Below are 17139 nucleotides of genomic sequence, written 5' to 3' on the forward strand. Positions count from 1 at the left end.
AGCAGATGTCCTGTCTATTGGAGAACATAATTAAATAAATATAGTGCCTCAAAAGCCCCCACCAAGAAAAAAAAAGCACACTTCAAGAAAAATCTGGAGAGCACATGTGAGTCACAAGCTTCCCTAGGCCAGTACCTGCAGGAAGAGGTTGACCTCCTCCAGCTTCTGGCGTATCTCCTGTCTGGCCCTCTCCTCCGTCTCCCTGCGGTACTGCTCCACCTGGCTCTGGTCCATGACCCCGGCCTCCACCCTCCTGCGCAGGGCCACCACCTCCTCCTCCAGCTGCCGCTTGCTGCGCTCCAGCCGCTCGTGACTGCGGCCCAGGCTCCTCAACGCCCCCAGCTGCTCCTTCAGCTCCCTGTTCACCTCCTCCTGCCTGGAACAGCGCAGAGATTCCCTCTCCAACTGACCCTGCAGCTCATCCACCTTTAGGGGAGGAGGAGGGGAGAGGGGAGGGGAGAGGGGAGGGGAGACGAAGGAGGAGGGGAGGATCAAAGAGATGAAAACGGTGCAAAGAGAAGCTGGAAGAGGTGGTGACCTACACAATGTTCTGCTTACGTCCCCATAAAACATCATGTGTGGTCTTAGATTTCCTTTACAACTTAACGTCTAAGATGTATATAAACACACACACACACACACACACACACACACACACACACACACACACACACACACAATACTGATGGACATTTAATTTTTCAGTTAAAATACTGAGGATTCTACACATTCTCTCCAGCACCTCGGCCCATGAGCGGTGTTGAGCAGGCGAGCACCTACCTTGGTCTTCATGCGGAGGACGGCCCCCTCTGCCTCCCCCTGCCTGTGACTCTGCTCCCCCCTCAAACTGCCCAAGGGAGAGTCCAGCTCTCCACCATCCTGCTCTCGCAACTTCTTCTTAGCAGTCTTCACCAGAGTCCGCAACCTGAAACACACACACACACACACACACACACACAGCATACGAGTATGTCTGAGAAGCTGTGGTTTAACATGGATGAGTCTAGGAGTGCCTGTTCCTCCAGCACTGTCCCACGTGTATGTATGTAGTCGAATGGTTAGACATCAACATATCTGCTATGTTGACTGTGCCAATGAAAAACATCCCAACAGTTGGATGGAATCAGGATCTTGAACATCTCTCCACACAACGCTCAGAGTGCCAGGAGAGAGAAGAGTCAGGTCTCTGCAGGGCTGATCGGCGTGACGCTTCACCTGTACATTTCCTTCTGGAGTTCTGTGTTTCTGTTCATCTCTTGTTCCAGCCGAGTGTCCAGAGCCTTCTTCTGCTCTGACATCTTCTTGGTCTTCTTCTTCTCCAGTTCCACCTGCAGGACACCGAGGCCAGCGTGGTTATACGTGGACACAGATGCTTTTGGAGAACCAACCAAACCAACCAAACCTACATTCAAATAAGAACAAGCTAGAACACCCCGAGTGTGGCTGGTTCCCATAGTTACCTGGTTGCTGAGTTCTCCTTTCTCCTTCTCCAGTTCAGCAAGGCGGAGTCCGATTCGTGAGCGACTCTTAAGCTCCTCCTCCCACAGGGCCTGGGAGTCCTGTGCATTGTGGGATAGCATGTTCTGCTTCTGCATCTGAAAGAAGGACCAACAGCAGACACGTCTAAGATGTTCTTCAGACCTTCATACTTACCCCACACAGCACTGACGTAACTCAGCCCGTTATACATTACTATTTGCTAGGGGTGTCACTCAACATATGTGACCCCACACTGAACCACAAACTGCCCCCTCCAATGCACTATTCTGTTTAGTCTAGATCACATATGTCAAAGTCAAGGCCCGCGGGCCGGATCTGAATTGATTATCCATGGCCCCCTGGATGATATTTAATTACTATTAGAACCGGCCCGCAGGCCACAGCCGCCCGATGGTGTTTTGCACGCACAAACACTACATTCCCCACAATGCAACGGTAGCTCACAAAGTCACTGCAGCGCACACAAGCGGCGAGGGTCTGCGCGGCGAAAATGACGTAATCGCAGTGGCTCCGCCCGTGCGCGAGGGCGTCGCACGCTGTCGATTCGCAAGGTCGTGCACCTCTCGAATTTTGTAACTTCGCGCACCAGTTAAACTTAATTAAGTTAAATATTTATACATATAGTCGAAATAATTCGCTTTTTTATTCACATTATTTAATGGTTGTTTATTTTCAAAACGCCCAATCTTAACGTCTTCACGTTCTCTCATGTTTCGTCCTGGAATTACAAGAGGCTCGTATTTGTTAACGTAATACAAGAGAACTGTTCAGTCAGACAGATATTTGTTGTGAAACGAAGTAGTTACAATTTCAAGCATTTAAAGTACTTTAGCCTAAATTCCAGCACTTTTCAAACCTTTATTACTTTATTCATTTAATGTACAGGACATATTTTCTTTGAAGGAAGTTTGTTTTTATCTGTTTGCTTGTTGAAAAATTTTTTCACTTGAAATTACTGACAGATCCATAAGAAAATATTGCTTTATTAATTTAAGCATTAAATAATATACACTGTGTTAGGTCTTGGTTCAATAGGCTATGTGCAATCATTTCAATATGTTTTAATAAACATTGAACCAGTCCGGCCCTCGGCTTGTAGCAAATTTGGTTTTTTGGCCCTCTGTGTATTTGACTTTGACATCCCTGGTCTAGATCATATCTAATAAAAATTATTTTTTCATTAAGCACCTAAGCCTGCACCTGCTGTCCTCAGTCCTGAGATTTCCTTCATTTTACAACTGCTGATTCTTAAAAATGTCTGTATTATCTTGTCCTGTAGCAATAAATGTATTTTCTGTCCTGGGCCTCCAGCAACCCTGTAGGTCATAGGGAAGCCTGCAGTGAACCCATCCCAAGATCACCTAGTGTAGGTGCCCGTCCATGGGTCACGTACACAAGAAAATGAAGAAGCTGACCAAAGAGGGTGGAGAAATGTCCCACCTCACGACTGAGCTGATCCTCCAGACTCATCTTGCTGCTTTGCAGGTTTGTGACTAAGTCTTCTAATCGATGTCGCACCTGCAAAGACATGAGGAGTCACGTAAACAAAAACACGAAGCCTTCCAGTAGAGTTCATTAGAGAACGGGACGCAAACTTAGAAATGTAGACAATTTTGCAACATGCTTCATGCAGATCTGGAGATATTCTCAGGACAGATCAACATTAAAATGTGCTTGAGATCCCAGAAACCATAACTAGAGCAGGGAAGAACGTTCATTTGACAGCAAGCTGAATCAAATGAAAAAGATTTGAACAAAAGTACCACCACCACCATCACTAGCAGAGAACACTCCATAAACAACCCAGCAGATTATTTAAATGAGGTTATTCAAAAACATTGTCCTGAAGGGCTTGAGATTAGGTGTAAATTCTGAACATATCTCATAGGAGGACTGGGTGATAAATCCCAAAAAGACTGTGGTAACATTTATCACATCAAAATCTTTGAGGAAAAAAAACACACACACTATGGTAATTTACAGTTAATTGTTGTCATTTAAAACTAATGATAATTTTGTATGTGTGCAAACAAGGCTATGATTCATGGTTCACTGTTGCCATTAAAGCTGACAGTAAGCCTTTTTGCATTATGCAGTGACTGTCACTGTTTCATTTAAATAGCACAAAGTCAAACTACCAATGCAGAGCCAAACCAACCAAAACGGTCACTGTACAAATACCTTACTTACTGGCCAGCCATACTCACATTTTTGCATTGGTTTCTAATTATATATATTGGCTTGGGTTGAATCTGGACCGTCCTGAATAAATGAGTGCAATTAAGATATCGTGTCCAGTAAATGTGCTAATCAATAAGGAAAGGGACAGCTAGCATCACAGTTACGTATAGATACCAACCAGCCCTCCTGGTGATGAGTCTGACGGCTGTGAAAAGAACACTTATACAATCAGAACCGACAGGCCCAAACAAAAAAACCCCACATCTCTTTCCAATTTCCACATCAAAATCTTAACTCGCTTTTTATAAAATACAACTTTCCCCCTGATGAAAACGTCCTGAAAGATTCAGTACACAATGTGAGAGACGTCAGAGCTGTGAGGAGAGGTACGCGCTGGCGGGCTCTCACCACAGCGGCATCCTGGGCTTCTTTCTGGAGCACCTCGATGCGGTTGGTGTGCTGCTTGGCCGCTGCCTCTAGTCGTGCGTTTTCGATCTCCAATCTGCAGTCATGAATGAATGACATCACACCAACCGTAACCCTTTAAAAGACGCCGACTTTGACCAGCGAAGACTGATGATGAAACATGAAAACATTAATAGCTCGGAAACGTGTGTCACGCAGCACACAAGGCGACACCTAAGACAAACAAACGAATAAAATCCCTAACGTGCAAACACACACACTCTACGGTGGCATGGACTTACCTCTGCATGGCCTCCTCCAGCTGTTTGATGGTCTGGTCTGTGCTGGCTGTAGCTGCTAATGCTTCCTGCAGTTTCTGACCAACGGTGATGACCTCTCGCTCCTTATCGCCCAGACTGCCCTTCAGAGCGTTCACGCGCCTCTCCGCCTCAACGTACAACTCCTCACTCTCCTGAAGCTGCAGTGGGAACATCACGTCACGTGTCCATCAGCGCCAACCAGACGCGACTCTCACCGTCTGCTTTTTAATCCCTTCACTTATTACTTCAGCGAATCAAGAGGCTGGTGTTTGGAAGCCTGTGTGTGTGTGTGTGTGTGTGTGTGTGTGTGTGTGTGTGGGGGGGGGGGGGGGGGGGGGGGGGGGGATTACCTTTCCCTTCAAGCGCTCCATGTCCTTCTGAGTGCGTGATTTCTCCTCCTCCAGGTCACTGCGGGTACCGAGTGTTCACCTCCAGAGACGCCTCACACATCGCCAGCTTCTTCAGAGAGTCGGCCAGTTCCTGCTGGAGCTGCCTCAGAGAGGCCTGCCATCGACCACAACATTACAACCATCAGCTGGGACACAACAGACCAGTCATGCCCAAAAACACTTCTAAATTAAAAAGGTGCTATCAGAGCGTACACACACACACACACACACACACACACACACACACACACACACACCTCTCTCTCGGCTTTCTCCTGCTCCAGCTGGTAGTTCTGCTCCCGGAGCTCGGCGTTCTTGGCCGCCAGCTCCTTGCTCCTCTCCTCCACCAGCTGCACCCTCTCCTCTCCGTCGGCCCGCAGCTGCTTCAGCACGTCGGCGAAGCGCTCGCGAGCGTCCGTGACCGCCTGCTCCTTGGCCGAGCTCCTGCTGAGCGCCTCCTCCAGCTGCTGTCGGAGCAGGGCGCCCTCGCTCTGCGCTTGAGCCAGCCTCTCCTGCAGGGCCTCGTGGCGGGCGTCGGCCCGGCCCGCCCGCTCCCGCTCCGCCTGCAGCTCCGCCTCCAGCTCCTTGACCCGGGCCCGGCCCTGGTCTCGTTCCCGCGCGGCCGCCTCCAGCAGCGCGCCCTTCTCGGCCGCGGCCAGCGCCGCCCGGTGCCCGTCGTTCTCCAGGATGTTGGCGTGCGCCTCGGCCCGGCTCAGCTTCTGCTCCAGAGAGTGGACCGCGTCTCGCTGGGCGCCGGCCTCCGCCGCACATCTCTCCTGCTCTCGCCGGTGCTGGTCGCGTTCGCGCTGCAGGGTTCGCTCCGCTTCGGCTCGCGCTGCCTGGGGGGGGGGGGGGACACGAGGAGGGACAGCACAGGTAAAAAATCACCAGGCTCGGGCAGAACGGGAAGAGAGTGCCGATTCGAAGGCCGGACCCGGCGCACGCGCTGACCTGACACCTCTCGGTCTCCTGCAGGGCCGCCTGCAGCCGCGCTCTGCCCGCCTCCGCCTCGGCCTCCAGCTGCTGACGCGTCTGCCTCTCGTGCTCCAGCTTGGCCCCGCCCACCGAGCTCTCGGCCTTCAGGGCGCTCAGCTGCCCGTTGTACTGGAAGACGGTCTGGGCCAAGGCCTCCTCGCTGAGCTTCAGGTCCCGACGGGCGTCCTCCAGCCTCTCCCGCAGGGCCTCCCTGTCCTCCGCCAGCCTGGCCTCCTCCTCCTGCCGGTGGGAGAGGGAGCGGTCCAGCTCGGCCCGCGTGGAGCTCAACTCCTCCTGCAGGGCGCTCAGCTGGTTCTGCAGCTCCCGCTCACGATCAGAGGCCTCGGTCAGCTGGGACATCACCTGGTCCGGACCAGACAAGCTGTTTTAACACCATCGACGGCTGTCCACAAGCTAGAATTACTGGCTCTGATCTTCACCTCGTTGCTCCTGTTGAGGTTGCGAAGGTTCTGCTCCTCGATGTCCTGCTGCCTCCTCAGGTGGCCGTTCAGCAGCTCCTCCTGCAGGGCCCGGCTGCTGCGCTCCTGGGCCAGGAGGCGCTGGACGTCCTGCCTGTCCTCCTCCATCTGAGCAGAATACCACACACGTTCACCACAGGAACCAAGACACTGCACACATTCTCCCTGAAGATCTATAGCATTAATTTGGGGCATTTACCATGAAAAACGCTGTTTATTTTAGATTCGTCTAAAATAAAACTCTTCATCTTCCCATACTATGTCTTTAGTACTCATCCCATATTTTAGATTTGTCAAAGAACAGATATATTGTTTGCAATCAAAGAACCGCAGAAGTTGAAAAATATTAGCAAAAACTGGTTCTACAGGCAATAGTAACACAAAAATGTCATCTCTCTCATCACACACGAAGCCAAACCCCACTGGCTCTACCACACTGGCTGTAGCCCATTGGTGTTACAAAGTCCCAGCACCTCAGATATGATCACAACTATGTTACCTGCTTAATTCGCTGCTTCACGATCTGCTTCCTTACCTGCTTCAGTTTGTTGACCAAGGCCCTCATCTCCAGCTCCAGGTTCCTCAGACTGAGCTCCACCTTCTGCCTCTCCTCCGCCTCAGCCCGCCACTGCTCCTCCATCCTCCTCAGCTGCTCGCGGATCTTCTCGCACAGCATGGACGCACTCTGGTGCTTCTCCTGTTCCTGCTTTAGCAGAAATCTGCAAGAGGAGGAGGACAGAGTCCGTCTGCGATTTCTCTTCAATTAGATTCTGATTGGTATCCTACAAAACTAAAGTTGGATTAAAAGTATTTAAAGATGAAAGAGGATGTCAGAAAAAAAAGTCAGGTACATTTCAGGCAACGCACCTGACGTTGCTGAGGTCCGTCTCCAGCTCCAGGCTGAGGCGCTCCAGACCGGACCTGCTCTCCCTGGTCTCGGCCAGCAGCGCCTTCAGCTCACCGCGCTCCTGCTCCAGCTGAGAGACCTTGTCGCTCAGCCTAGCGTGTCTGCCACGCTCCCTCTGGACGGTGCGCTCGTACTCGTGAAACACGTTCTGGAGTCTCACCATGCTCACCGAGTCTGGTGGAGGACACCAGGGACTAATGCCACGCCTGCCCACGTGCACACCTGCCCACGTGCACGCTCATAGTCTACCCACACGGTCCTTTAACACCAATCAGGGTTTATTCACTGTTCAAACCACTGAATGGTCTTCATAGCAATATACCACCTGCCTAAATGTAAAAAGTATTACCTGTGTTATTTCTGATAAAAGAATTTAAAGTTACTTGTAGATTAAGTTTATAAATAGAGCTGAGATGATTAAACTTTGCCAGAGGAGCGTGTGGTAGTGGTGGCTCACCTATAGAGCTGGCGTCCAGCTGTTTAATGAGCAGAGTTGCATTGCGAAAGCCAGACGTAGCGGAGTCCAGCTCCTCGGTAGCTGTGTCTGAAGACTGCGTGAGGTCCTCAAAGTCGTCCGCCATTTGCAGATCTCCACCACTCTGCTCACAAGATCAAAGAAGGCCATGACAGGTTTGTGTATATTGCCTTTCTTGGACAGGAGGGGGATGAACAGTGTTTATGGTGTAGTTCAGCATGGGTTTACCTTCTCTGTTCTGTGTCTGGAGGACGGAGACCTATCCAGCATCATGGAAAACAGAATATATATTTTAAATTATTGTAGCTCATATATATATGTGCCGTTCACAGATAACTCTACTCTATGAGGAGAACCTGGATGGCACTGGAGAGGCTTGATGGTACAATGCAGTATCTTTTCCATTCCTTTGACCTTTAACCTTTATACCACATACATGCGGCATCCAAAATAGCTTAAATATAGTCGTATGTGACACTTTAGTACATACTAAAGTAACCAGGAAATCTAAAATCATATACTGAGAAATGCAATAACAATATGAAAAACATTGCAATACTGCATATGTACCTTCCATCATCCTCCGACACCTCACTTAAAGTACTATCGTCAAACACAGACAGCGAGTCTCCATTATGGTGCTTGACGGGGCGGGGAGGTCTAGCCTGTTGCAGGGCAGGAGCATGGAGAAGGCTCCCCTGGTTCCCATCATCATCATCATCATCATCATCAATGTCTGGTGTCCTGTTAGTGCTGGGGGGGATCACAGACCTCATCGCTTATCATGATGGTTCAGCAGCCAGTTCAGTGCCAGCCTTCACTCAGAGATGTGCTCCTAACAGTGTGGGTGTCTCGGGTTAAATGACAGGGGTGGGCAACTCTACTATGAAGTAAAAAACATTGTGATGCTAAACGAAAATAATGTTTAACCAAAGATGCGATTTACTTTTTAGAACCATAAAAAAAAAAACAATGTAACAGGTCAGAACTGTGTGGACATCTCGGACCACAAGGTGATTCGAACCTCAGCAGTTCAGTCACATAAATACTTCTGATGAAGTGAGCACAAAACTTTCTTATGAATTTAACTTAGAACTTCATCTTGTTTGTTTTGAGATTGGAATCAGGGAGGGAATAAAAATGTGTCAGCACTATTTTCAGAGACACAACCACAATGAAAAGGTAATAAAATCATGAAAAGATGCAGTAGTAAATAGTAAATTTATATAGTAAATGACAAATGGAAATATTAAAGCCTAGAAAATACTTTGAATCTGAGCCAACCAGCTTGCTCATCAGCCACTAAAGGGACTTTGGTTTTTGTAGAACACAAAAAAATGCAGCCTAATTTGTAACAGTAAAAAACTTGACATTTAATTCCAATATTCTAGCAATTGTTTTCAAATCAAAGGAAGAGATAATAGAGGAGACTAGAAGGATCTCCCGAGAGAAAGATCCTGCACTGTGGGTAGTGTAACGCCCCCTCCCCAACTTCCTCCCCCACACGGCCGTGTTACGCTTTCAGTTTCTGGTGGACAAATCTCCACATGTTCTGGTGAGGATTCAGTCCTCATCAGGTGGTGTGTGTTGTGCTTCATTTACAACACCTCCTGGGGGCTGTGTTTACTTCAGTCTTGTTTAAGCCTGATCGTTATGTGGCTTCTTAGGTCTTAGTTTGTGTACTTTTATGTTCAGTTTTCAAGCATTTTTTTAGAACGTACTTCACCCGAGACATTTAGGATGATCAGTAATGAATGACCCAACTGCTAACTTAATAGCTAACTTCATCAACTCCTGTCAGGACCCGACCACTGAAGTTAGGGTTCAGCAGATTTTTATGAATTTTTTAAAACCTCACCAATAAAGCAGATATACTGTCTCTTAAATATTATATAAGAAATTCAAACACAGAAATGTGGCACTATTTTGAACATCAAACATAATGTGAAGAGGAACTAATACAGGACTGTTCATATGAAGGACATACGACAGCACCTTATTTTACTTGGAGTAAAACAGAATACATGGGTCTTTCTGCTTATAATTAAGAACTGAAAATTGACACGCATTTCAGTCAGTAAAATACAACTGAACCTATTTAACTAAACTTTAATTTCTGACCATAGATTATTGTTTGATATTGTCACCACAATTTTGTTCTTCAAAACTTGCTATCACTATCAGTGACAACATTTCCTATTTTGTCAGTATTCAGCTATTCTGCTTTTTGCCATTTGTGATATTTGCTGAATTGTCTTCAAACTTGCTTTTGCCAATTTTGTCTCTTGATCAGTATGTACTATGCATACTTAAATGTATTTCATCTTCTTCTAAAGGCTCGAACAAGTCCAGGTATCAAGGTCTCAGGTTTGCAACAGTAGCTTAGCCTAATTCGGTTTTAGGGTCCAATCCAAAAACAACCCTCAGGCCGTCTGGCTCAAGCAGGACTGGGCATTAGGGTTAATCTCCATGCAGCAGGTGACATGTTTTTCTTTCTTTTCGCAATACATTTATGGTAGATCTGTTATACTGACATATATGTAGGTTAGCATTCATTGTGTTATATGCAGTTTAGCTTTTTAACTTGAACACTGACAAGAATTTTCCACATTCAGGTACTGGCTGATTAGCTTATGCACCATGTACAGAACACAGGCAAAAATAATTAATGGGTGAAATGAGGATATCTAAGGACATTATCAATAAAAACAAACAAAAGGCTACAACTGTTAACTCCAATGAATCATACCTCTTTAAGCTTTTTGTCTGCCATCTTGGTGAAACACTATCGCTTCTCACAAACCCTCCATCTTTCTGAGGAGATCCACTGTCTTGTTGAGGGGTCGTCTTGCTAGGGCTGGTGTCCACTTTCTTCCCTTTTCCTTGGTGAACTTCTGTTTGTTTACTGGATCCACCAGTGCCCCACAAAGCAGTGGTTTTAATTTCCCCTCTCATGATATCAGTGTTTGCCACACCACCCTAAAAGCAGGAGAAAATTCTGTTTGTTGGGAGCACACAACTACACATTTGCACATGAGCATGTGTGATATTAGAAATATTTCCAAGAGGAACTCATGCAAGACAAAATGCACAAAGTACATACAAGCACAACAAACACAATGAAAATAACCAACAGACGTCTTCTTTTAAAAAATTAAAAAGAATGCTTGGTAGTGAGAAATATTTCAACCCCACAGCAAAACAGGCAGTCCAAACACACTCAAGCAGACAAGAAATACACACAGACTACTTAGGAAAGACGACAGGTGATCTTCAGGCTAGAGGAAATGATGAGTGATACACAACAGCTGAAGTGTGAGGAGAGGCCCAAAAGACAGTGTAAGGTGTGCCATTTGATAACCTGATACCAGGGCAAAAATCACCTATTAATTTTTAATGGCTTAACAGGCTGAACTCAGATGATGAATGAGATAACTGTTTTTAGAGCCCACTAAACGATTAAAACGTAGCCTGCTAATAGGGCTGCTGAACCAGTTGGTAAAAATTCTTCACTGGGACATTTTGCAAAAGGCCAAAATCCAATTAACTGTACTGTCTATTTGGTATTTTGTCATAATTCTGACAGGTATTCACACAAAATAAGAGTTTGTGACAGAGCACGTTGGGACAATGAAGTAAAATGCAGTAAACACGATTAGTTCCAAATTAGAACTTCTAATTAATTAAAATCAACACATTTGTAGATGTACCTCATCGTAGATAATAAACACAACAAAACAAAAAGACTAATAGATTGACAGCTTTTGCAAATGGACAGGCACATGAAAAGTTAGCAGATCCCTAAAATCAAAATTTGGAATATAAGCAATAAAAACATAAAAAGGAGAAAAAGGAACAAAAACACACTGATACAGCTTTTAGTCAACGAATGAAAAATGAGGTAAGAGACAGAAGATGACAAACATTATTTAAAATAGTTTTCCCCTTCTACTTATCCAAGCATACAGCTCCTCCCTGCCCTACCTCAGCTATGAACCTCTGTGGACATTCTTCAGTATCTTCATCCGAGTTGTGAAGGAATGCTTGTGACTTTGGGGTAGACACCCCAATTCCACCAACAAAAAGCAATGAGCTTCTCTCTGCTGTCTGAGAAGATTCCTGGTTTATCATAAACTGAGCTCCTAGACTACAACTAGATTTCTCCTTGTCTTCACCTCCAGTAATAGGCTCTACACGATGGCCAGGCCTTTGGATACAGGTTTCTGCTTTTTGTGTGGTCACTCCGAGTGCCTCTTGAGAATGATGTTGGACATTACAGTCTTTGGTGAGGCCATCATGGGAAAGATCTACCTCACTGTCTTCAAGACTAGACGTGTGGCCAGGAGCTCCTCCAGGTTCCTGAGTGTTCTTCAGTCCAGACTCCCTCTGTCCTGGAATATAAAGCCTCCTAGCACTTATTGGGTGGACAGGTCGCATTACTGGCTCTCCTTCATCCTCACTGGAGTCTTCTTCTGACGTGATCTCGGGACATTCAACGTCTCCCTCCTTATCTTTCTTCACCTCATTCTCTTCTTTTGCCTCTTTGTCCTCAGACTCGCTCCATTTCTTCTGCTCTATCTCTCCAAACCTTTCTTTAAGTTCAGCAGCCACATTCTTGTATTGGGTTTTGGTCTCTTTTTTCTCAATCTCCACCCAGATTTTCTCATAGCGTTGCTCCCAGGTAGTGTCCTTGAAATCGGTCACATCCTTCTCCTCAGCATCAGAGGGCTGGGACTCATAGGGGCGTGGGTGATATGCACTACTTACATATAATTGAGATGCTTGTAATGTCTCTCTCTCCTTTGACAGCATGAGTAGACAAAAAAATATAATTAACACCGAAAAACCAACAATGGGACCAATGTACTACATATCTACGTGGACCAAAATATGCGTATAGAGGATCGCATTAACAATAATCCTGGCAAAAGTCACAGAAGCTGTGCAGATAGTGGGTGATAAACAACAACAAATACAACAGGGGCACCACCAATAAAGTACCCACACATAAAATGGTGATAACCTAAATTTAATGGATTTGTTAAAAAGATACTCTGAACCCCAGACTTTGTAAATTTGTGTTCTTTTGTGTTTTGCAAATGATGTAAAATCCAATAAAAAATAAAAAACAAATGGAAATAAACCTGGAAATAAATAAAGAAATAAATTTGTGGGTTACAAGTGGGGGGTTGAGCTTGTGGAAGACCCTGAACTCCACCCACCTGGTCTGGGTGCTCATTGGCTTCAGAGCTGCAGTCACTTGCTCCATCATTTGATGGTGTCACTGGGTAATCAGGAGAGGAATGTAAAAACGAGAACAAGTTCTATTAAGTGTCTAGAAAAAGGTGAGCCTAGCATCAGTTATGTAATGACTGTCTACCGATCAATGTTGAGATTTAACAGTGTGTGGTAGTTGAGTAGCTTTGATGGACTGGAGGTGTTGTCTATGTCCCAGTCTGACTTAGTGAGCAAATCAGCACTTTACATAAGGTTGATTTATCTTTCCAACGTCTATTCTTACACAACCTACATGTGCATCACGCGTTCTAATCAGCCAAAAATACCTTCACCACTGCCGAGATGGCCCGAGTTCCTGCCAGTGTGTGGTTGAAGCTGGCACTGGGTCTGTGTGCGAGGTGTGAGGGTCCGTGGACTCGGCAGTGGAGGAGTTACTCTAGGGGAAGTGTGCCTTCGTTCTGGGCTGGCAGTGCTCTGAGTCTCTGGACTGGATGCGTCTAGATCCTGCTCTTGGACAGCAGGCAGTGCCACAGGGCCTTCATCTGCTAACTCCTCCACAGTCTTGTAGACAGGCATGGTTTTACTGGCCCTACTAATGGTACTAGCTGTGTCCCAGTCTGAGGCATCTGAGAGAGAGAGAGAGAGAGAGAGAGAGAGAGAGAGAGAGAGAGAGAGAGAGAGAGAGAGAGAGAGAGAGAGAGAGAGCAGTACACTTATTCTACAGATTTCATACCAGCTATGATTAGGCTTAGCATGTGTTCCTAACACTACAATCATCCTAGAACATGGCTGAATGAATTAGGGTGCATCTGACCTGCTGGACTTTACATACATTATTGTGAATAGGATATAACAAATATAAATAAAAACACTTTAGCCTTTACACATGTACAAAACCGATTTAAGAAATGTTTAATTACACTTTTCATTACCCATTTAGGCTGTACATTTCAGAAATATGCAGTAATGTAATGGTCCAAAATTACCTTCAAGATCATCAACATCCCCTAAACCAAGCTCCTCCATTAAGTCTAGAAAGAATTAAGCAATATAAAAAGTTAGGCATGCATTAAAATCACTCTCAGACCACCCCAAAAGTAAGCAGTGTTTACTGTTTTCATTACCTGTCTTCTTTTCAGCAACTTCAGAATGCATAATTTTATTTAGCACAGACGCTGGCTCCCTAAGAACAGGTTTGTGCTAAAAAAAAATCATCTCACATTAAAATCAACAACAACAACAAGAAAAGACTTTGCAATAACCATCATGGACACGATCTAGAGGCTTATTTGAAGTTTACCAGCTTTTCTGAGTTGTCTGCACGGCTGTCATCCCCCTCCACATCATGACCGCTTCGTATAACTGCATGGGCAGAGGAAACGCCAAGCTTATTAAACGTACAGGAAGAACACAGACGTCCCATAAACCCACATCCACAACCAGGACAACCAGCGCACAAGCCTGTAATGCAGCCAGCTGGCAGGCACATGCACATGCACAACGGAGACATCCTCAATGTATATGAGCTTTGGCAAAAACTCTGTTGTGCAAGGGGGACCATGAGGGAAAATTAGTCAAATTAACACCGATTTGGTAGCACCAGAGAAAGTATTAGTGACATTTGTAGATTCTTGGTTGCAAACAATCAACTTCAACGTCAATTCCTGAAGACGTAGATATAATGGACCATCATTTTTATTTTATTAATCTGCTACTTTAATTGAAGCCATTGGTATCTACATACTTATTAAGCCTAAATGATGCAAACCAGACAAACCAGTGTGTTCAACATATACACCAACCACAACAGATATACAGAGACAATGTAAAACAGTTACAAACTGGCACCTGTAACCGACATGCAAAAGTAATGTAATGTAATATGAGGCAAACGTATGGGGTTATGGAGTTATATTTAGCCCTGGGGCAAAACAGGAGATCGTGCAGTGATTTAATTGGCATACCCACTGCCTTACAGGCTCCAGGCCAGCCAACACTCCTGAACACACTATTGTGCTTCGATCCTCTTAAGAAAGACGGTATATAAAGCAGCGCTAAAAAGGAATCCAATTATCCAATTAAAAATGGCTACAGATAAAGACAACGGTAACCTGTCAACTATTTGTGACGCTGCTCATGGGCTAAAATTTAAAATGTGAAATTTACCATGCTGTTGTACAAAGTTATAACTGTAAGTGTAATTATAAATATTAACATGTCAATGTGCACAGCGAATTGTTTGGATAACATCTGCTAATAAAACCCAGAAGCAATAAACTGCATCAAAAATGTCTCGAATGCTTTAAAGTTTCTTAAAGCATGAAATGGTTGCAAGGTGGCAAGAAGGCAAAGCTTTAATGTTTCTCAATTCTAAATTGGCATTAAAATATAATATGAATGGAATAATAAACAAGTGGCAGTAGCATTCTTACCTTCGTTGCTCTCCTCACAAATACTGGACATGGCTTCATGTGGCTTGGTAGGGGAATTGGACCCACTCTGGTGCTTTTTCCTGGGGCTGTCTGAGCCAGACTGAGAGATGAGAGTCTGGGTGTGAGTGAACTTAAAACTGGATCAGAACACCACATCCTTTCAGAACACCACGGCCTATCTGTCTAAAACAAAATTTTCTATGATCGCTGCAATGAGGGTTATGCATTACTGAAAGACTGAATTTTACGCACTAGACCGTATGAGCAGTTATGTTAATATGTGCCATTAATACCAACCTCCGAGTCCCAAGGAGAATCCTCTTCCTCCTCTTCATCGTCCTTTTCAAAACCCAGCTCTGACATAAAATCTAAGAAATTATTTAAAAAATTGATGAAAAGAAAACATCACACAAGCTTTGTTTAATGCTCCCAAAGTCTTTAACATCTCACCCCTTGGCTTATCCTGCAAGGTCTCCAGGTTCTGATGATGCTCAACATCCTTGTTGAGTTCAAACTCCTCCGAGCTTTCATCTTCCACTTTACCAACCTCACCATGAACATCACGCTCCTGATCTCCTGAAGATATGTTCTCCTGTATTGAGAATGACGTTTGGTTAAAAATAACTGCCATTAGATTGAATTTTAAAACCTAAATATGATGAATTTGCAAAAACACAAAACAAATTAGATGAGGTCAAGCATTTTTTAAAATTACTATACAGAACATAAAAAAGGAATGAGTTAGATTTTACTTTTCTACACATTTTTTGTAGAGCAGTTCCACATGCTGTGGAGCTTGTGTTATTCTCTGGAAAAAAAATTCCTTTCCTCATCATCAGAGATACTTGAGTCAGTCCTGACTGCTGACAGAAGATTGCCACCTACTTTACATTCAAACACCGTCATCTCCGTAACACCACTTGGGATCATTGAAACCATCATTTTTTCTTCAAGAGTGTTGTCCTTAGAGACCTCTTCCTCTGATGAAATGGGTTCCTTGTTAGTGAGAACACTTTCATTATTCAACGCAGCTGATTGCTCAGGATGTGCTTCACACTTGGTATTCAAATCAAAGTCCAGCTGAACTACAGCGCTCCCTTTATCCCCATTCACTGCTGAGATGTTTGCCGTCTGAGGAACTGTAATCCCTTTATCAGATTCTTGGGCTACTGCAACATTTACTGTTTTCTGTTTTTCTGTATTATCATTGTCTTCATCTTCATTGTCACCGTTATCATCGTCCTCCTCGTCTTCTTCTTCATCACTGTGTTCTTCACTATCATAATATTCATCATCATCATCTCCATCATCATCATCATCATCATCATCATCTCCATCTCCATCATCATCTCCATCTCCATCATCATCATCACAGTCCTCTGATTGTTTTGCTGGGCTTTCACTGTCCTCTGCGTCCACCTTGCTACTGCAGGGCAGCTCTGAGGGTTCTGTCTCATCACCTGCTCCAGAATTAATGGGGTGGAATGTATAGGACATACATACACAAACACGGGGACAGAGAAACCAACCAGTTAGGAGAAGACCACTCTGACAACTACTGGCAAATTACCTTCTGGGAACTGATGACGAGGGTGGAGGTCATCTGGGGAAGGGTGGAGAAGGAGCTGGGTGTGGGGGCTACAGGATGCGGAGCAGGAGTGCTGCTGGCGGCGGGAGCTGTGGTGCATGCTGGGTGGTCTACCGCGATGCCCTCGCTATTGGGCTCAGACTCTGTCCCACTCCAGGATTTGTCTGGATCCCGATCCACTCCAACTACAGGGCAGGGGGTTCACGTTAAAACACTGTCGCTACTACAGGGCAGGGGGTTCACGGTAAAG

The 17139-nt window shown here is 45.3% G+C and overlaps 1 protein-coding gene across 1 annotated transcript in view; it reads right to left on the minus strand.

Annotated features, from left to right (window-relative positions):
* Window positions 1–17139, minus strand: part of ankrd26 (ankyrin repeat domain containing 26) — a 31224-nt gene that overhangs the window by 4089 nt on the left and 9996 nt on the right. Inside the window, 30 exon segments of the mRNA XM_077007109.1 lie at window positions 136–426; window positions 781–925; window positions 1216–1328; window positions 1461–1595; window positions 2941–3018; window positions 3860–3886; window positions 4090–4183; window positions 4389–4564; window positions 4757–4819; window positions 4821–4910; window positions 5053–5634; window positions 5747–6133; window positions 6211–6357; window positions 6785–6968; window positions 7117–7330; window positions 7614–7755; window positions 7860–7890; window positions 8202–8384; window positions 10381–10610; window positions 11616–12431; window positions 12854–12915; window positions 13196–13495; window positions 13856–13900; window positions 13994–14069; window positions 14170–14231; window positions 14834–14923; window positions 15302–15401; window positions 15599–15669; window positions 15752–15893; window positions 16872–17074. Coding sequence (XP_076863224.1) covers window positions 136–426; window positions 781–925; window positions 1216–1328; window positions 1461–1595; window positions 2941–3018; window positions 3860–3886; window positions 4090–4183; window positions 4389–4564; window positions 4757–4819; window positions 4821–4910; window positions 5053–5634; window positions 5747–6133; window positions 6211–6357; window positions 6785–6968; window positions 7117–7330; window positions 7614–7755; window positions 7860–7890; window positions 8202–8384; window positions 10381–10610; window positions 11616–12431; window positions 12854–12915; window positions 13196–13495; window positions 13856–13900; window positions 13994–14069; window positions 14170–14231; window positions 14834–14923; window positions 15302–15401; window positions 15599–15669; window positions 15752–15893; window positions 16872–17074 — 5279 coding nt within the window.

The sequence above is a fragment of the Brachyhypopomus gauderio genome, chromosome 5, assembly GCF_052324685.1.
Source record: "Brachyhypopomus gauderio isolate BG-103 chromosome 5, BGAUD_0.2, whole genome shotgun sequence".
NCBI lineage: Eukaryota > Metazoa > Chordata > Actinopteri > Gymnotiformes > Hypopomidae > Brachyhypopomus > Brachyhypopomus gauderio.